General features: G+C 40.3%; 1 protein-coding gene across 1 annotated transcript in view; it reads left to right on the forward strand.

Annotated features, from left to right (window-relative positions):
* The window catches only part of PIK3CB (phosphatidylinositol-4,5-bisphosphate 3-kinase catalytic subunit beta), a 124,343-nt gene extending 102,890 nt beyond the window's left edge, over positions 1-21,453 (forward strand). Inside the window, exons 16-23 of the mRNA XM_004712086.4 lie at positions 2,521-2,699; positions 3,549-3,658; positions 4,305-4,383; positions 14,080-14,247; positions 15,156-15,279; positions 17,736-17,881; positions 19,320-19,452; positions 19,952-21,453. Coding sequence (XP_004712143.1) covers positions 2,521-2,699; positions 3,549-3,658; positions 4,305-4,383; positions 14,080-14,247; positions 15,156-15,279; positions 17,736-17,881; positions 19,320-19,452; positions 19,952-20,089 — 1,077 coding nt within the window. The 3' untranslated portion in view covers positions 20,090-21,453. The remainder of the gene's footprint in view (positions 1-2,520; positions 2,700-3,548; positions 3,659-4,304; positions 4,384-14,079; positions 14,248-15,155; positions 15,280-17,735; positions 17,882-19,319; positions 19,453-19,951) is intronic.
* The last annotated feature ends 202 nt before the right edge of the window (positions 21,454-21,655 follow it).

Genomic DNA, 21,655 nt, shown 5'->3' on the forward strand with positions numbered 1-21,655 from the left:
AGCAACAACATCAATCCACTGACGAAGAACAAATTAAAATATACCAAGCAAGAAAAACTTGTGTTTTCCAGTCTAGCCTGTTGGGGCACCATGCAAAGGAGCAGTTTTTGCTGGAGGCAAATAAACTCACATTCCACACCCTCCTCCTGTTTCTGACTCTCCCTTTGCTGCTCCAGGAGAATGAGGAACGGTTATGTCTTGGGTGGTCACCTGCAAACTTTTTTTTTTTAATTAAAAGATCATTTTATTGGAGGTCCTTACAACTCTTAGAAAAATACATACATTAATTGTAACAAGCATATTTTTACATATGTAGCCATCATTCTTTTCTAAACATTTATTTTCTGTTGAGGAATTGATATCTTCCCCTCACACCCCATTCCCCAACTTGCAAACTTTTAAGACTCCAGACACTACACAGCCAAGTTTGGAGGAGGGCCAGAGGCCACTTAACTGAGACGTTCCTAAAACATGACCCTAATAAACGTCCAAACCAAGACACCAAATCCCATGTGGTGCTTGTTTGTATATATAAGCTGTGTGTGTGTGTGTGTGTGTGAGTGTCCACGTGTATATATATTACACAACTTTTGCCATTTCAACTTTTTATAAGTACAGCTTATTGCAAGCAAACTATACCTTTAATCAGTATGATTTTAGATGAAGTAATCTGTTTAAAATGTATATTCTATTTTGTATTATTTCTACATTTATATCCCTGCAATAATTTTTCATTGCATTGAGAATAAAACGAAAGGTCCACTTGACCAAGTTTCTAGTTGTCGGATTTCGTCAAGGGACCACTTTACACTGGGCATTTTGTTTATTTGGTTGGTTGGTTTTTGTTTGTTTTCTGGGAGTATCACCTTGACCTTTTATTATTATAAAGGTGATATATTTATGAGCCAATATTTTTGACTGATGAATAGCAAAGAGAAGACTATATCTTGAAATGGGACTAAACCTATAAAAAGACAAAGTTATCACTGTAAACTATAAAAAGAGAGTATTGAAACACTTGAAGTATTTGACTCATGAATCATAACCATGGGGGTGGTATCTAGGACATTGTCCAGGAAATGGATATCAACACAATTAGAAATGAGACTTAAAAATTCCAACTATACAAACAGAAGAAATTCAAATTTAAATGCTTCAAAAAGGTCCTGTTTCTGTAGCCCCGTTTTCTTTTCATTCCCTTGTCACTAGTGTTTGTGCAGCTCCCGAATTTGTTGAGAAGTGGAGTGTCTGTGGTTTTTACAGATGGCTAACTCAGCAAGTCTCAGCCGTCTCTATTATATCATCAAGCGGCATAGAACCTTCCCGGTTTCCTGTGAGTGAGGCCTCACCCTATTTGTAGAAAAGGCGTGCTTGAATATACCTCCCTACAGAGTTTTAGTGGTTTCCTTGCAAAGAAGTAGAATTCTAAAATGAAGATATGATAGAAATATCTCCTCTGCATGAAAATTCAAGCCATGGTTTATATTTGGTTATATTGATTTTTTTTTTTTTTTTTTTTTTTGCTGTCAAGTCAAGTTGATGCCCAATAAGCAAACCTATAGGACAGAGTAGATAGAAATTCACATTTTGAACCACCACACAATGTTTCTTAGGCTACAATCTTTTCTCCTTTTTCCACAAAACTGTTTGGCTGCCAGAAGCAGACTGCCATGTTTTCTCTCTTCTCACCTGGCACAGCCGGTGGATTCATACAGCTGACCTGATGGCTCAAAGCCAAGCAGTTACACACCACACCACCAGAGACTCTCTATATTTGTATGGGAGGGCTTTAAAAAAATTCCACCATATTTTCATTTCATTTTCCATGAAATTTATGAAGCCCCCTCATGTATGATAAACACTTTAGTTCTGTTTTCATAATTTGTTCTCTATAATCTTGGTAAAATGTATTTCTGTACCTATGAATCTGTTGTTGGCTAAAACTGTTTCTCAAGAAGTTTTATACAACATGATATGAAAAGTTATCAAATCACAATGCAAGATATGCTTTTTGATTCAGTTGGTCATTGTTAGTCTGTCTACTTTCTGCTGTTTGTGTATGGTTTTTTTGTGCAAGTGTGATAACAGAAAGTAGGCATTTAGGTGTTGTGTCTGGGTCCTCAGGGCTAATGCTACATAGAGTTTCCTTGTAAGGAAGAAGTCCGACAGGAGTGACTTAGATTACTGCTTGTTCACCTTCTGTTACTCATCCCGAATTCTGAGAAATTTGCTTCATACTTCTTATGTCCCTTTCCTTTTCTGTAATATCTAAGACTTCACACAAGAAAATCTTTAGTTTGAAAAACAGTTCTTTAAGCAACAGGTGGCAAAAATAAAGCCTTTTATTCTATATGTAAAATTGTCCTCTGCCAAAATACTTTTTTACTTTAACTATGTTGTGTGTATGCATGTGTGCTGGGGATGGGTAGTTATTGGTTAATATAATCACATAATACTGTATTATTCTATATTATTTGTAACTACAAATGAATGTTGGGGTTGGGAAAACTTGTTTTTCAGGTTGAAGCACTTAATAAGTTAAAAACTTTAAATAGTTTAATCAAATTGAATGCAATGAAGCTAAATAGAGCCAAAGGGAAAGAAGCCATGCACACCTGTTTAAAACAGAATGCGTATCGAGAAGCCCTCTCTGACCTGCAGTCTCCTCTGAACCCATGTGTCATCCTCTCAGAACTCTAGTAAGTGTCTGTACTGTGTTCAATGACTCTCCCATGAAACTAGCAATGCAGGATCAACCGCAGAGCCACTGCTTGAGGAGTATTAGGGCCAACTGTCAGCCCCAGTAAGTGCAATATAATTTAAGAAGGGAAAGAGTAAAGTCTGCAAAGGCTATACTAGTGTTTAACAAATGGCATCTGTACCCACTAAGTTTACCCCTGAAGTTAATGAAAGGTATTATAAGTTAATGTCCTTTCAGTTATATAGAATTAAAACTTCCTCAACTATTTCTACGAGTTGAGAATCACATCAATAAAATACTGGAAACCATATTAAATTTTTTAGTAGTTGACTTTACCAAATTTAAATGATATTGAATGAATTTACAGTTTTTTCTCCTTCTGAAGTAATGACATGCATTCTTCTGTCAATATTCAAAAATCAAGAATCATAAAAAAAAATCATCTCATAATATCGATCCCATCTGTGCTTGCTTTGACAGCACATATACTAGTAATATTAATCCCGTCATATGTTCATGTTTTGTTAATTCACTAAATACAGTCATGTAAGTTAAAGATGAATAGGAGACGAGGGGTTTTACTGGAGGTGGTGAGAAAGGCAGATCGAGGGTGTTCAGGCCAACCCCTTGGCCTCCGCGCATGCCTCCCAGGCGGCCTGCATGATTGCTTTCCACCACCTGGCCCTCAGGCTCTCAGTTTGAATTTTTTTTTTTTTCATTTTGAATTCTTAAGTACTTCATAGGAATAAGTAAGGTCTTTGCCCCAGTCTACTTTCTCAAGGTAAAATTACAGGTTTGCTTTTTATTTTCATTGAAGTGGTCTAACTTTTCCCTTGTTTGATTTCAGTGTTGAGAAGTGCAAATACATGGATTCCAAAATGAAGCCTTTGTGGCTGGTGTACAACAACAAGGTGTTTGGTGAAGATTCAGTTGGAGTAATTTTTAAAAATGGTGATGGTAAGTATAGGCTTTTACAGAGTCACCTTTTCTATTACAGTTATTAAAAGGAATTACAAAAGTAAATGTGCTTAATAAAATGTGTTTGCTAGACATGTACTCATTTCACTATACAAACTCATTACATGGATGCCAGCACCTTCCTATTTGTGTGACCTAGAAACTACCCTTAGCTACGATGTGAAGTAAAAGTCGACTGTAGATGTAGTGTTGTGGCGTTGTGGTGCAGTGCTGTCTTGCAGTACTCACAGTGTGCACTTGGAAGCAAATAGAGGAACTCATCGGACGGGGCTGTCGCGTACATTTTATGAGCGCCTATGAGAGTACCCGGGGAGTTGCTGTGAGCCAGAATCCACATGGTAGCAGTGGTTTCTCCGATGTATAGTAGATTGATTGCTCATGTTAAAACATTTTAAAAACATTTTCTTTAACTTAATTTATAAGAAAAATTGCCACAGGGACATGCTAACGAAGCAGTCTAAAATTTGATAAGATGATTATAGTAAATGTTAAAATATTGGAAAACATTTACACAGTGTTCATTGTAAGTTTTAGTTAATTGTGACTAACTCCAGTGAAACGGAATTTAATAAGTTACTGAACATAAAATGGAAAGCTATTTAAGTGAAACTTTTTTTCCTTTTAGATTTAAGACAGGACATGTTGACACTTCAAATGCTACGATTGATGGATTTACTCTGGAAAGAAGCTGGCCTGGATCTTCGGTAAGATTTCTAGTTAATTTATTTTTTCACTGAATGTATTACTCGAATAGCAAAATGTCTAAAACTTCATGTTGATTCCATTCCTCTTGCTATTGTAATTAGTTGTTCATAATAATATTTATATAATATCCTTTCAAGTGTATTATTTAAATGTCATCAAGTTTAAAAAGTTATGTACGTGACTGAGATTTCCCCCCAAAAGCAATAGATCTAGATTTACACTAATATCTGGACAGCAAAGTCACATTACAAGCTGTAGTTTTGAAGATGCTCTCGGAGGAGGGCGCACCCTGCTGGTTGTCATGGCAAGTGACAGGCCAGAGGGGTGGGCCTGTGCCTCTTTTCCATTAGCTTAGGTTCTTTTCGTTAGGATGTTTTCTTACATGTTAATTGTTTATAGTAGTCCCTTGTAGTCCTTTTACTTCTGAATTTTATTTGTCAATTTTGTTGATTTATTCCGAGAGCCACCTTTTGGATCTCTGTTGTTTTTCTGCTCTGTATTTCATTCATTTTCATTCTCATCCACCTTCCATCCTTGCTTTTGGCTTAGTTTAATCTTTTTATAATTTCTTAAATTGAAAGGTTAGGTTTTTAATTTGGGATCCTTTTTCGTATGGGTGATTAGCTATAAATGTCTCTAGAAGCACTGCTACTTCTACATCCCATGTTTTGTTTCAGTTTGTTCATCTCTGACTTTTTCTGATTTCACTGGTGATTTTTTCCCCTTTGAGCTATTGGTTACTTTGTTACATTTTTATATATTTGTGCCATATATTTCAGTTACTGCTTTCTAATTTGCCTCCTAGGTAGTCAGAGACCATGCTTTTTATTATTTCTGTTTTCGGATATTTGTCAAGTTTTACTTTATGTCTAAGATACAGTCTATCCTAGAGGGTATTCTTTGCGCAGTTAAAGCACATTGTGCCCTTGTGTGAGGCATTTTATAGATTGCTGTTGGGTGTGACTGGTTTCAGTCCTGTCCGTAGGTTTTCAGCAGCCAGTTCCTCTGACGTGAACAGCCTATTCCTGCTCTTAGTCTAGAGCTCTGCTGAAACACGTGTACCTTGAGTTACTCTGCTCGCATTTGAAGTGCCAGGGACATAGCTTCCAGCAGCACAGCAGCACATAGGCCACCCAGTACAATAAACTGACAGACGAGTGGTGGTAAGAAAACCATAAAAAAAGAACACACTCGGCATATTTTCAACTAAAAGAACTAAAGACAAAATTCAAACTTCGATTTCAATTTTGAAAGATTCTGTGGGTAAAATATTGAATGATACAGGAAACATCAAAAGACAATGGAAAGAATACAAAGAGTCACTGTACCAAAAAGAATTAGTCAGCATTCAGCTATTTCTAGAGCATATGAGCAAGAACCAGTAGTCCTGAAGGAAAAAGTCCAACCTTCACTGAAAGCATTAGCACAAACCAAGACTCCAGCCCTGCCGCCGCCCTCCCTCGAGGGGGATGAATAACAGACATGTGGGTGAAGGGAGACAATGGACAGTGTAAGATACTAAATAACAATAATAATATATAATTGATCAAGGGCTCATGAGGGTGGGGGGGTCGGGGAGGGAGAAAAAAAGAAGAGCTGATAACCAAGGGATCATGTAGAAAGAAAATGTTTGGAAATGTTGGTAGTAACATGTACAAATGTGCTTAATACAATTGAATGATGGATTGTGATAAGATTTGTAAGAGACCCCCAATAAAATGATTAATAAAAAAATTCTCACAACTGGACAAATAAAATATATAATCATAAAGAGAAAAATAATGAAGAAAAAGTTCTAGGACTGTGATAATGATTGTACAACTCTTCTTGATGTGATTGAACTATTGAATTGTGTGATATGTGAATTATATACCAACAAAACTGTTGGGAAAGGGGAAAGAAAAAAGGCTCCAGGAATTGATGGAATGCCAATGGAAATGTCTCAACAAGTCAGTAAAGCTTTGGAAGCACTCACTCATCTGAAAGGAAATTTGGAAGACAGTTACTTAGCCATCTGACTAGAAGAGATCCAGGTTTGTAGCCATTCCAAAGAAAGGTTACCTAACAGAATGCTCAAATGATAGCCCAATATCATTAATATCACATGCAAGTGAGCTTTTAATGAAGGTCATCCAACACTGGTTGCAGCAGTGTATTAAACAGGGAGCTGCCAGAGGTTCAGGCCAGATTCAGAAGAGGACGTGGAACAAGTGATATTATCGTTGCTGATTTCAGATGGATCTTGGCTGAAAGCAGAGAATAACCAGAAAGATGTTTACTTGTGGTTTATTGACTATGCCAAGGCATTCGACTGTGGATCATAACAATCTAGGGGTAGCATTGAGAATGGTAGCTCCAGAACACTTTGTTGTTGTCATGGGAAACCTGTACATGAAACAATACATAGTTGTTTGAGCGGAACAAGGAATTACTGTATATACTTGTGCATAAGCCAAGTTTTTCAGCACATTTTTAATGCAGTTTTTGTGGTAGAATTAGGTGCCTAGACTGATACTCGGGTTGGCTTCTACTTGAGTATATACGGTACTGCATGATTTAAATTCAGGAAAGGTGTGTAACGGCTGGATACTCTCACCATACTTTTTCAATCTGTAGCTGAGCAGATAATTGGAGATGCTGGATTATGTGGAGAATTGGGTTTCAGGATTGGAGGAAGGCTTATTAACAACCTGCGATATGCCGATGACACAACCTTGCTTGCTGAAAATGAGGAGGACTTGAAGCACTTGCTGATGAAGATCAAGAATTACAGCCCTAAGTATGCCTTACAACTGAATATAAAGAAGACCAAAATTCTCACGACTAGATCAATAATGATAAATGGAGATAAGATTGAAGTTGTTAAGGGATTTTCTCTTGCTTGAATTTGGATTCACAATCAGTGCTCATGGAAGCAGCAGTCAAGAGATCAAAAGACATATTGCATTGGGTAAATCTACTGCACCAAGCCCTCTTTAAAGTGTTGAAAAGCAAAGATGTTACTTTTTTTTTTTCTATTTGTATTTTATTCTTAATTTTTAGTTAATTATTAATAAACTATTTTATTGGGGGCTCTTACAGCTCTTATAACAATCTATACATCAATTGTGTCAAACACATTTGTACATATGTTGCCATCATTATTTTCAAAACATTTTCTTTCTGCTTGAATTCTTGGTATCAGCTCCTCTCTTTTCCCTCCCTCCCCCACACTCCTACCCTTCTGGGCCCCTGATAAATTATGAATTATTATTATTTTCATATCTTACACCATCCACTGTCTCCTTTCACCCACTTTCTGTTTGTTCATCCCCTTGGGTGGTGGGGGTGAGGGTGTGTGGGGGACAACAAAGATGTTACTTTGAGGACTAAGGTGCACCTGACCCAAGCCAGGTATTTTCAACTGCTTCATATGCATTTGAAAGTTAGACATTGAATAAGGAAGACCAAAGAAGACTGCATTTGAATCACGGTGTTGGAAAAGTATATTGGAAGTACCACGTTCTGCCAAAGAACAAATAAATCTATCGTGGAAGAAGACCCAAGTGCTCCTTAGAGACAAAGATGGCAAGGCTTTATCTCATGTACTTTGGACATCTCAGGACGGCCCAGTCCCTGGAGAAGGGCACCATGCTTGGTAAAGTGGAGAGGCAGGGAAAAAAGGAAGACCCTTGGCAAGATGAACTGACACAGTGGCTCAAACATAAGGACAATTTTGAGGATGGCACAGTACAGAGTAGCATTTCACGCTATTGTCTGTAGGGTTGCGATGGTCAGAACGGACACAGTGGCACCTATGTGCCAAACAAGGATGATTCTTTTCATGGGCTTTATGGATACAATTGGAATAGGAAGAATGATTCTATTTAGTTTAATCAGGACCCTGTGGTCACTATTAGTTATTGAAGGGGTTAGTTGCCAACAAATGTATTCTAACTCATGACAGCCCCTGCAGAGTAGAACTGCTGTGTAGTGTTTTCAATACCATACCCTTTCAAAAGCAGATGGCCCAGGTCTGTCTTCCAACCTGTATGTCTGGATGGGTTCACACAGCCAGATTTTTATAGTAGTTGAGCGCTTAACCATTTGCACCCCCCAGGGATTCTTGTACTTCTCATACAACTGAAACTCAAATTCATTGCCATCGAGTCGATTCCGACTCATAGTGACTGTATAGGACTGGGTAGTATGGCTGCCCCTGTGTTTCCGAGTCTGTAGCTTTATGGGAGCAGCCTCCTCTTTTTCCTATGGACCAGCTGGTGGTTTCAAACTGCTGAGCTCGTGGATTTGGGCCCAGAGTGTAACCACTGTACCATCAAGGCTCCTGTGTACTTCTAATAGAGTTGCACAAAAAATAGAATAGGTCTGAAGAGGTGGCAAAGTTTTGGTTCACCATTCACAAGGAATACTGTACAGGTAGGAGAATAAATGATTATGAGAAAGCCCCTTCCTGGGAACCATAAACTCAGTGGAGTCTGAGTAGGCCTTATTTGAAAGTCGTTTAGGGGGAACACATATATCTATTAACTTGTGTTTTGTTTATGACTGCTTTTGTGCCTTGGCAGTGACCTAATAGTTTGGAATGCCTGAAGTATTTACTGTCTCGTCTCCCTTTCCAGCAAAAATGAGTTGACCCCTCATATTCAGAAAGCCTACATGAAAACACGTTTTACTTGATTAATCCCACCTAAAGGTGGGCTGGGTGGGAAACTAAAATGAGGCTGGTAACTCATTGGCTCTTTATAAGGTAACAACACATAAACTACACAATGGACCCTTCTGCTAAGAGCATATTCAGATCATATAATGAGTCTTGTTTAGGTAAGAAAGACAGTAACTTTTCCCTTGTTTTCTTAATTCTACTTGGAGAACCCCGGCTATGTTCCTTTCTCTTAGTTTCTATCCATTTTATCCAAATATAAAGCACATTTAGCATCAATGAAGTTCATTATCACTTAAGGCAAAGGGAGGCAGACACATGTGGGAGGGCCAGAAATAAACCTGCAGTCTGTCTGATGGAAAGCATTGTGTGTCTCAGGAGGAAAAGGAACTTGTCCATCCAGTGGAATCTCTGCTGACTTTTTGTTCTCTGACCCCATGTTTTAAAAAAAACATGCAGACTTTAATTCCTTAAGTTCATTTTTAAACGAATACCTTTTTCTCACCAAACTCTTTTTATTGTTTCTATAAATATATGTGCTCTGGTGTTCCTATTGTGTTTGTTTTTCCTTTGGCCAGCTGTTCAGGTTAAACTGGGTCACAGTGCACACACTCTTTAAGTTTCAATTCCAAATATTTAGGTACCTTCCATACATTACTGCAGTGCCTCTAATTGTGCCTTATTGGGATGAATAAAAATGCATATTGCTTATTTTCATTGTTGAGTGATGACTCGTAATATTCTTTAGAGTTCTTTCATTTCAGATTAGAACATTCATTCATAAGTCATCACTACGCTCAGGCATCAGACTTTCTTGGCAATCACCTTTTTCTGTCAAATCTGACAGGTCATCTACATATAAATCTGTCTCTACCCTCATGCACACACGTGGCATCAGCTTTTTGACAGTTTTCTCCACTGCATATCTGGTTTTCACTAACGGTTTACTTTTAAGAGATTCACACAGAAGTTTCTTAATGACAGTGTGTCTGTCAGTAGCCTCAGGAGAGTGAAGGAAGGAGGTGGAAGTGAAACAAGTATTAAGTAAAGTACTTACATAGTCCTCTTTTGGAGATAAGGAACTAAGGCAGCACTTAGACTTGGGTAGAGGCTGCTAAGTGTCAAGATCAAAGAAACTCTGCTGCCTACCTGTCTAGAGTGAAGATATGGGGCTTTTGTCCCCCTGTTATAGAATGTAATTCTTGCATTTTTGCTTTCGTGTGAAAAGTGACATTGCTCCTTGGGTCAGAAAGTCTTAGAAAAGAAGGTAAACAGTACTGGAATTGTTGTCATGGCCTCGGATGAGATGGTCAGGACCCCAGGAGTTTGTCCCCGGCTTGACTTCTGTCAAACTGTCTCTCTGCAAGGATGTTTTTTCCTTCCCATTGTGAACAGTTCATCCTCAAGACAGTGAATGCTTTCATCCTTGCTTGCTTTTGAAGAGGAAGTTGCTGGCCTTGTGCCCAGTCTGACTGCCAGTGAGCCAGAGTGAGCTTTCACCTGACAGCGCTTGCTCCCCATGTGTTGTATCGTGATAAGGAGTGCTGGGAGAAACTCCTGCTTCGTAGCTAGCTGCCATTCTTATTGAGAGGGAAACCTTGAAAGTTGAAATTAATCATTTAGGTAGAAAGCAAGTTTTTATGTCACCTTGCCAAGGTGTAATCTGAGAATTCTTCTCCTGGTTTTGCTTTTGCTAGTACTAGGAAATGTTTACAGAGCCATAAAAATGAGTGATTTGGTAGAAGAAATTTTATAATCTATTTAGTGCAGTTCTCCCCTTTTGCGTCCTGATCGCATGGTGGTTATACTTTGAGCTGTCAACCACAAGGTCAGCAGCTTGAAAACACCGCTGTTGTACTTCCCTTAAGAATTAGTCTCAGAAACCCACAGGGGCACTTCTGCTCTGTCATGTAGGGTCTGTGAGTGGACATCAACTCAACGACAGTGAGTTTGGTGTGGGAATTCTCCCCTCTTGTCGGGTCTCTAACACTTCCCAACTTAACTCTTACACTTCCCCAACACACCTACCCACACACATTTACATTTTTTTCTCTTTTCTGTAACCTTTCAAAGACCTTTTAAACGACATACCCGGTCTGTCCAACATTTGGCATTTCCCCTTGCCCTGCATCTGTGTTCTCCAGCTCGGCTGTCTGACTTCATGGCACTCTTTCCCACTAAGGTCCCATGAAGGGTTTGCATTTGTGTCTGCCGGCCTCAGCGAGAGAAGACTCCCTTTTACTGCAGTTCTGTATCACCAGCAATCTAACACAATGCCTGGCGCATAGCCACACCCAGGTCCTTACTGAGTGACTCCATGAATTTCAGCCATTGTAGTTTTCATAATCGCCTGACCTTTACTTGAACTTTTTATAGCATCATATTTTATCTTAGAGTTCTATTTAAAAGACTAGAGAAAATATTTCCAACCAAAGTGACAGAAAAGAAGAATTCATAAGAAATGATTAAGAAAAGTGTTCATTTCAAAAAAGAGCTCTAAAAAATAGGCAGATAATGTGAGTAGCTATTTTACAATATAATTCTTAAAATGTCCAAAAGAGTTGAGAATGTTTATCTTTCATAGGGATCAATCAGATAGGTATAATTCAAAGCAAAATACCACCTATCAGTTTAGCAAAGACTACTGTCACTGATAATCTCATGTTTAATGATTTTTTAAAATTGTGAATTAGTTGGAGGTTTCATATTGCATCAATTTTGTACTCAATGGTTTAAACCATTTACCACCACTTCCTCCTTCCCCCAGTAGCTTATTCTGTGCCAGTTGGATCATCTCTGCTGCAGAGTTGTTTTCATAAGCATAGTCTTCTATGGAGCAAGTAGGAGTATCAACTCTCTTTGTGCTGACCCACTGCCAGCCATGTGCATTTTTTCAGTTAGCTCTCTCCTAAGTCAGAGTTGCTCTCTCCAAAGAGTGTGTAATTCAGCTGAAGGCGGGGAGGCAAGACTTCAACTCCACAGACAAAAGGTCAGCCTGCAGACCCACGGATGGCACATTGGTGCTGGTTAGTGCTCTGTTCAGTTCCTGTGATCTATAAAACATGCAGTAATTCATCGTCGTCCAGTTAGGCTCCATATCCTTTATGATTTACACAGAAGCTCCCTGGAAGACAAGTTGCATAGTCGGTGACTGGTGGCTGTATTAGGATAAAGGAAGGGCTTTTGAGCCACACAGACCCAGTTATAAATTGTTGAGTGTGTGGTCTTTTACAGTTACATACATTCCTCATATGTAGAATTAGGAATTCACCTTACAGAGGTTTTTATTATAGATTTTATTTATTCAGAATAGTTGTTTAACATTTACTTTGATATGTCAACAGAGATTTGAAAAGAGGTAAAACAATAAGCCACACAGACCTCTGGGGGAAAGAATATTCCAGATTGAGAAAATAGCATGTAGAAAAAAGTAAGGAAGTGTGGTGTCTTGTGTAAGTGTACCAACAAGGAGGGTAGTGTATTAGTCTAACACAGTGGTTCTCAACCTCCCTCACGCCGTGACCCTTTCATACAGTTCCTCATGTGGTGGTGACCGCCCCCAACCATAACATTGTTTTTGTTGCTACTTCATCACTGTAATTTTGCTACTGTTATGAATCGTCATGTAAATATATGATATGCCAGATATATTTTCATTGTTACAAATTGAACATAATTAAAGCACAGTGATTCATCACAAAACAATCTGTAATTATATATTGTGAAATATTTATTTCTAATTATAAATCAATAAAACTTTGTCTTGAAGCATGGTGTAGCATGGGTAACAGTCTTCATGCCAGGTACTCACACATGGGCGTATCTGCATGTGGGGGCGTGTCTGCATGTGGGCGGACCCGCCTGGAGATGGATAGAGGAGCGGTGTCTCGGTTCCTAAGACCATCGGAAATGTGTTTTCCGGTGGTCTTAGGTGACCCCTGTGAAAGGGTCATTCGACCCCCAAAGGGATCAAGACCCACAGGTTGAGAACCACTGGCCTAACAGGAGAAAATTGAGCAAGAGAAGGCTGACCGGAAAAGTAACAAGAGGCCAGATTGGATCACAGCTGGTGAACTGTGGCAAGGATGGTGGCATTCACTGTAAGGTTAGGGAAGCTAGTGTTGAGCTTTCAGTCTGGAGAGCGACACTGATATGCTATGGCCTGAGTACCTCCTCAGTGGATCTTGTTAACCACTACACTTAGAACAGACTGCAGTGCAGACACAACAGTCAACTGTTGAATAAGTAAGGTAAGGACTGATGGCGATGTGGTGGTAGTAAAGGAAGGGTAGAGGTGGAGGAGGAACACTTACTGACTTTCTGGGTTCATTTTGAAGGGAACCATTAATTGTGGGACTTGAGAGAAAGAAAAGGATTGAAGCTTACCTTAAGGTGGTGGGTCTGAACAACGGGAGGGATGGAGTAGCCATGAACCAATACAATATGTATAAAATGCTTCACTTGGAGCCTGCCATCGATTAGGCACTCAACAACGGGTGGTTCCCTTCTTGCAGTTTAGAGTGGAAACAAAGACTCTTCATTATCTGTTGTGCTTTTGTGCAGCCACACCCACTCACGGAATGTTTCACCAGAATAGCAAGATAGTAAATTATACATTTAGCTGGCATTTTAGAATTCTGGTAAGTTATTCCATCTGTTAGCTAAGAGATTTACTCCATAACACAGTGGTTCTCAACCTGTGGGTCATGACCCCTTGGGGGGGGTGTCAAATGACCCGTTCACAGGGGTCGCCCAAATCATAACAGTAGCAAAATTACAGTTATGTAATAGCAACAAAATTAATTTTATGGTTGGGGGTCACCACAACATGAGGAACTGTATGAAAGGGTCACAGCATTAGGAAGGTTGAGAACCACTGCCCTAACAGAAGTTAAAACTCATGTTTTCCCATGTGTCAATAAAACAGTAATGGTAGGGCAATAACAATAATAAAACTTTAAAAATTAAAGAAAATATATCTACTTTTATGGAAAATCTGCACAGATTACTTCTCATGCCATTTCCCCCCTTTCAGGATGCTGCCATATGGCTGTTTGGCAACAGGAGACCGCTCAGGCCTCATTGAAGTTGTGAGCACCTCTGAAACAATTGCCGACATCCAGCTCAACAGTAGCAACGTGGCCGCTGCCGCCGCCTTCAACAAAGATGCCCTTCTGAACTGGCTTAAAGAGTACAATTCTGGGTTCGTGTTCTCTGTTGATTATCATCGTTCTTTGCAAACAGCTAAAGAAAGGACTATTCTCCTGATGACCATCAGCAGTGTCTTAGAGGGAATATTCGTGTTACTTCGTTTTATGTTAGATCAGTATTACACACACCTTCATAAAATTTTACAGATGGTCAGCATTCAGTTTTATGTTGTCAACAACCAAGTTTAGGATGCTGCTGTACAAAATTACTATCGAAGAATTTACGTAATATTGACATTATAAAGTACATTAGCTTCTATGATTGTGTACATATATGAACTTTAGTAAGTTTTGAATAGATTGTTTTTATCTGACAGAAGTAAATGAGTTCTAGGCTGTAATCTCTCCAAAGACAGAGGTTAGAGTTGTGCTGTTTATGGTTATAGTGTTAAAAAGGCACTACTGTGTAGAAATGAAAAGAATTCACCTTGGGAAGGAAAAAGCTCTATAATGCTTTTTGCTAAAAACTTCTAGTCTCAAATGTTACCATTGAGAAGATCCAGTGACTTGTATGTGTAAAGAATCAGTTTCTGATTTCAAGAATAGACTCTTTCCTCTCTAAAGGGTCTTTTACTTTCTTCTAACTGAAGTCAGTGATTTAAATGGTAACAGCTATAATACTCAATTCTTAAACAGGAAGTTCTAGTCGTAGGTTAAACTTATGAAAATGTCCCCACGCCTGAGCGCTGTCCAGCCAAGCCCATCACCATCTTCTGCCGTGACTGTGCAGAGTTGCCCCATCCCCACAGCTCCCAGCCCCAAGTCTCAGGTCTCTACTGTGCAGCTCATGCCCTGTCCTAGGCCGAGTGGTTCGACTCCCAACTCAGAAGATATGGATGGAGGCACAGCCCCATTTGGAAGCTGAAAATAATTTGTTGTTTTTACTTGTTTTCTTGTTTAGGGATGACTTGGACCGAGCTATTGAGGAGTTTACCTTGTCCTGTGCTGGCTACTGTGTAGCTTCTTATGTCCTTGGGATTGGCGACCGACATAGTGACAACATCATGGTCAAGAAAACTGGCCAGGTGAGCTGTTCCCTGAGGTCTGCCAAATCCCCTGATGGTTCCATTACATGTAGCATAATCTCTCAGGAAACGCAAGCAGATTCTTCAGTGGTTCTCAGTGTCTTTTCTCTACTACCCCCGCACTTCAGATACCACGTGCTTCATATTTTCATTTGTTTGCTCGCTTATAATGTTAGATGGTATTTATTTTACAATTTAAAATATATTTTTTTGCAGTTCTATAGTGATCTTTCAATATAAAAATTAAGAATAGAAGGTACAAGATATGTGAACATTGCAGATGAGCCCTTCTAAACAAATTTGAGATGAACCCCACTAGAGCAATTTTCTCTTTTAGAACATCACAATTAGTTAGTTATATCTGGGCATATGGAGAAAAGGAGTATCGGTAGCATGTTAGTGAAGCTAGGTCAGGCTATTTTAGAAGTTCTTAGTTTTACAATGAACAATACTTCATCTTTCCAGAGTAATTTATATTTGTCTATAAAGTCTTTTATGTTATAAGCAATGGCAGATGAGATATTTTGGGTAGTTTTTCAGTGTAACTTTCCTTGGAACTTCTTGCTGTGAGCCGCATAGCAGGATGAAAATCTGTGGCGTCATGTTTAACCTCTGGCTTTAGGTAGAACCTAGAATTTTGTACATCGTGTAAGATTTGGGCAGCTCTGGCGTGAGTTTTGAGAGTTTGTCCATGAGTATGCACCAAAGTGATCTACCCGGCAATACACCCTTCCCTTTTGAGTGTCAAGTCCAGCCCCTTTGAAGGCTCATTTGGACCTTATAGTAACACTTAAAAGGATTCCCTTAAATTTTTGGTTAATGCAATTGGATGCATAGTTTTAATTCCATACTTGTTCTGACACCTCCATAATAATAACTAAGAATATGAATGTGTAAACTAAAGACACTTTTTAAAAACTAGAATAAGCAAAGATAATAGGGAAAGAAGCCCCAGTGGATGAAAGACTTCGAAGGACTTGAGAAGGCTAGGAAGCAGGACAGAGAAGTGGAAAGGACTCACTGTCTGAGTGGGACAAAGGGAAACCCGAGTAGCTGTCGAGTGGTTTGTCGGTGGACCTGTGAAGATTCAGACTCCAGCTGCTTCTGCAGGTGCCGACGTGGGAAGAGGCTCTCTTAGGCCTGGTGGCCATTTATGTTTAAAGCATTTAGGTACTCAAGTCATCTCACCAAGGAGATGGAAGACGGATTCTCTGAAGAAACGAGTTCTTTTGACCACGGACTCTGGGCTCCACAAAGGCTGAGGAAAGTGTTCAGTGTTCATAATGGCAATAAAGGGAGAGCTGTCAAACCAAACACTGTGACCCAGCCCCTTCTGCTTGCGTTCACCACGAGCACTAGCAGTTGGCAGTTTATCCCATTCTCAGCAAGGCACCAGCTGCTTCTTCCCAAGGAAATCTGATGGGCTCCTGTGAAACAGCCTGGCTAGGAAGCCTGCCAATCAACAAGTTACCATGTTCAAGGGCCACCCAAGGATTACCAGACATGTGAAGGAAGCACTCACCATGAAAGATCAAGAACAAATAAGCAAAATGGCACTACATTGTATAGCACTGCATATTAGCATGCAAGTGTGAATCCCTACCTTCCTTAATAGAAATCCCACCACTGTGGACCGGATTCTGACGCACAGTTACCTTATAGGACAGAGTAATGCTTCCCCTTTGGGTTTCCAAAGGCTGTAGGTCTTTCCAGCAGCCTCCTGTCGCTGCTGAGGGTTTGGTGGGCCACACTGAGGGTGCGCCATCTCTGTGCCATCAGGCTCTTTAACACCACGGTGGTGCTCATAACCTAACATTAGGAAGGAAAAATGGTACCATTGGCATACTTTTAAAGTGAACAGTAACACCAGAGAAAACAAGTAAACAGATCAAGGAAAGGAGAGGTAGCCTCTAAGTCAGTGGTTCTCGCCCTGTGGGTCGCGACCCTTTTGGGGGTCGAACGACCCTTTCACAGGGGTCGCCCAGTTCATAACAGTGGCAAAATTACAGTTAGAAAGTAGCAATGAAAATAATTTTATGGTTGGGGGGTCACCACAACGTGAGGAACTGTATTAAAGGGTTGCAGCATTAGGCAGGTTGACAACCACTGCTCTAAGTAGTGACGTTCAAGTTGAGGGAGCTATAGGGAAGGCAGTGCTCTTTTTGCCATGTAGAACTACTTGGTATGTATTTATCTTTTTAATCAGACGCAGTATTTGTTGTTTAAATGCCTCCCCAGTTCCTACTGAGAATATGCAGTTTAATTTTACAGTTATCATTTAGTATAAAAGACCTGGAAAGGTTAGAATTAGTGTCTTCCCAAGTGGCCTGTCACCTGTGAAAGGAGAGCAGGCTTGAGTGAGTTGGGTGTAGCCATGGGCTGCTAGGTGGGGGGGTCTGCCTACCGTTAGGAGCATCTTGGGAAGATGGGGGAATTAAGTCTCATTTGTTTCGCAGCTCTTCCATATTGACTTTGGACATATTCTTGGAAACTTCAAATCTAAATTTGGCATTAAAAGGGAGCGAGTGCCTTTTATTCTTACCTATGATTTTATTCATGTCATTCAACAAGGAAAAACAGGAAACACTGAGAAATTTGGCCGGTGAGTATTGCCCTATGTCAAGGCTAAACTGATCTTCCAGTTTCTCACTGTAGCAGCTGGACTAGCATATCAGTGCTTCAGTGTGTTTGGATCGGAGAGGCACACAATCTGTTAATAAAAGCCAGGTTGGGGGGGGGGGAGCAGAGGCATAGCACCTTTGCCACTCAGATCTATGTACTGGATCAGAAATGTGTAAGGAGAAACCAAAAACATTAGAAATATAAAATGTTAACTTGTTTTAGTAGTAGTACCTTTTGCCGGTTTCTGAAAATTTTCTGACATTTTGAAGGCATATGATGAGATTCTGAGAGAACAGGCATGTTTCTGCCTTTTTCTGTATAGTGCTGGTGGCCTAGTGGTTATGAGCACCATCAGCCACTCAGAGGGAGACAGGGGAGGCTTTCTACACCTGTAAAGAGTTACAGTCTTGGAAACTCAGAGGGGCAGGTCTCCCTGCCACGTAGGGTCACTCTGAGTCAGAGTCGACTCAATGGCGGTGAGAAATGGAAACCCCAACCAAACTGCCATCAGTTCAGTGCTGACTCATGGAGACGCCCTGGTAGGTTTCTGGACTGTACCTGTGTATGGGAGTAGAAAGGTCTAGTCTCGCTCCCGAGTGGCTGGTGGTTTCAAACTGCCAACCATGCAGACCACAGGCCAATTCATAACCACTTCACCACCAGGGCGCCTAGGGAGTGTAGTAGGGGTGGGCAAAGTGGATGTATGTTCTCTAATCTATGCCTCAGCAGCTTCAAGTACATCACTAGGCTTTTTTCTCTGCCATCACTAGGCTTTTTGCCTTTATTTCTTCATCTTAAAAGGGGGACAAAATAATTATGTTGATTAGAAATATATTCCAAGATGCAACAGACACATACCATATCCTAATGAATGGCTGGTATTACCATTTCTAGTACTGCCTGGGTTTCTGCAGAATATGCCTCCCTGTCCAGTCTTCTCTATGGCAAAACAAAAGGGATATGACTAGATGGTCCCCTTGAAGGACCATCTTGAAGAGAACAGAGAAGCGAGGCAGGATGACCATCAGGACAAAAGCACTGGTTTCAGAGGAAGGAAATGTACCCTCATCGTCAACCTGGCATCTGCAGTGTATGCTCAGAAATCACCCGAGTCACTGTCAGCGCTCAGTTGATAATCGGTTCTTGTCTCACATAATTAAAAAGCCTAACTAAGTATACTATTCCATTTTAGCATAGAATTTTAATGTATTTTTGTTTTGGGGGAAAGATGGATAGTTTGAGAGAGCCTAAATTAATATATGTGGTTAAGTCGTGGGATAGTTTTCAGAGAAAAACTTTCGCGCCGTAAAATGTAACTGCTCTGTAGTAGAACATCCAGATGTGCCCTCTTGTTTCTCTGCTGACGTGTGCTGCCCTTGCTCTCACACATGTTCCTGCGATCCGCTGCCCCGTGAAAGGTTCCGCCAGTGTTGTGAGGATGCCTATCTGATTTTGCGGCGGCACGGCAACCTCTTCATCACCCTGTTTGCCCTGATGCTGACTGCAGGCCTTCCTGAGCTCACGTCGGTCAAGGATATACAGTATCTCAAGGTATAAACCCCTGTTTTATTGTGTGTGGGACCTGCAGGTAGGGACCTAACTGCCTAGTTCAGATGCCCACAGGGCATTTCCTCTGGAACGTAGCCAGGAGGAAAGGAATCAGGGAAGTTCCTCTGAAGGAGCCATGTTGAAAGCGAACGTTGACACCCAGGTGATTTCTGTGCTAGGGGGAGAACCTGAGACTAGCATTACTGTCACTCCCTGCTGGTTCCACTTTGCTTTTCACGGCCCTTGGCCTTAGTGGGTCACAAGCATTGTATTCAGATCATAGAAGTAAGCCCATGAGAAGGTGTTTGGTAGTAGTCATAAATCTATTTCCTCCTAAAAAACCCTTTGCCAGAAGTCACCCTACCTTGATGTAAAATAAAAGCAAGTGTAGGCTGCCTGATGGGAAGCTGGGAGGGGAGGCCGAGCCAGGGGCACATGGTGGGGCACCTGCCACACTCCTACCAAGCACGCATCCAGTCCCTTGTCACCCCTTCATTTCTAGGATTCTCTGGCCTTAGGGAAGAGTGAAGAAGAAGCACTCAAGCAATTCAAGCAAAAATTTGATGAGGCGCTCAGGGAAAGTTGGACGACTAAAGTGAACTGGATGGCCCACACGGTGCGGAAAGACTACAGGTCCTAACGCTCAGCCTTGGCCCAGTGCTTTTGTTGTGTTCTCGTTTTGCATTTGCACTAAATCGAACATAGCCCTGCCAGAGCTGTTATAAAGGAAATGGAATCCTGGAATTCAGTTACAACAAAGAGAAAGCATTCCACAGAGCCTAACCTGCACAATCTCTGCGGCCCACTCTCTGCTTTTTGAATGCCTGATCGAGACGCATCATGAAAATCGTTCACATTATGGATAATCACTTCTTGCTGATTTTGCACGCTGAGGAATGCTACTAGAGATTTTCTTTCTTTTTCTTTTTCTTTTTTTTTTAAGTGTTTGGTACTTTTACAAAAGGGTGTATATACTTCTTTTCAGTATTGTGACCAAGTGTTATCACTCAGCTGCCTCATTCACACCTGGAGCTGGGGGCTGTTCTTACTTTCCAAACAAAGCTTACAGAAAAGGTTTTTCTTCCCTTTTTAAATTGTGTAATTACAAATTATGATTTAATCTAAAATTATGATTATTTTTTTCAAAAGAAACCTTTTAAGCCTGTGGAAGTTTGTTCACTTTTTGTTAATATTTATCTACCATGATAGCATCATTCTAACTAGACTGGCTGAAAATCTGTTCAGGCAAATATATGTATGTAAATATATGATGCATATATATTTATAATATTTCTAGTGGGAGTTCTGTGTAAAAAGATGTCTGATTTTCTTTAACTTGAGTTGTAAAATTTTTTTTTAAAAAGCTTTTCTTTATGTTACCTTTTTTTTTCTTATGTTACCTTTCAGTTCACTGTGTGATCCAGTTCTTCCAGCTGCTTCTGTAAGGAGGCACATATTAATACGACTTTACATGGTAGCTATGAAAGAGTTCATTTCATAGAGCATAATACTGGAGCAAATGTATCCAAGAAAGAAAGCAAGTGAGAAGGAACTTATTTATGGATTAAACTCCAGATCTAAAACCCAGTATTTTATTAAAATGCCAGCGGTTCTTACTGTGTTTATTAAAACTTGTAATAATGTGATTTTTTTAAAGGATATGAGTTCAAATTGAAATGGTTCTATGCCACCTGGGATTCTTTAATTTATTTGTTGAGGGTACCATGCATTTAGGGTGCTAGATGGCAAATAATGTTAATATGTGCAATAGGAACTACTGGTTTGAATGTGTAGATGAATGTTCTTTCTGAGGATGGGCAGCATCCAGCAAAACGACTGCTGATTCTCCAAAGACGATTGGGAGCTCTCGGTCCTCAAGGACATGCGAAAGAGAACTGAGTATTTGCCCTGTGACTGGGTTTTCTATAGGAAATTTATTAAAGATCGTTTAATTTTGTTGTCCTTCTTAATGTTCTTAGTCGAATAAATGGGTGAGCTGGTTTAGCTGCTCTTGGGATGTGTGGGTTTCTTTTTTATGGGCCATCCAAGGTTCCAGACCCGTGCACTGGGACTCCCAGACACACGATCAAGGCAGTTAACATAGCCCATCACAGGAGCACGTGGCAATCTTGTCCCATGCGTCCCAGCCCCGTCAAGCACGGTCTGGGCTCTGGCAGAGTTGGATAGAGCCGGAGAAGAGGTCCTG

The sequence above is a fragment of the Echinops telfairi genome, unplaced genomic scaffold (assembly GCF_000313985.2).
Source record: "Echinops telfairi isolate 266 unplaced genomic scaffold, ASM31398v2 ScPeMD7_16;HRSCAF=60, whole genome shotgun sequence".
Classification (NCBI taxonomy): Eukaryota; Metazoa; Chordata; class Mammalia; order Afrosoricida; family Tenrecidae; genus Echinops; species Echinops telfairi.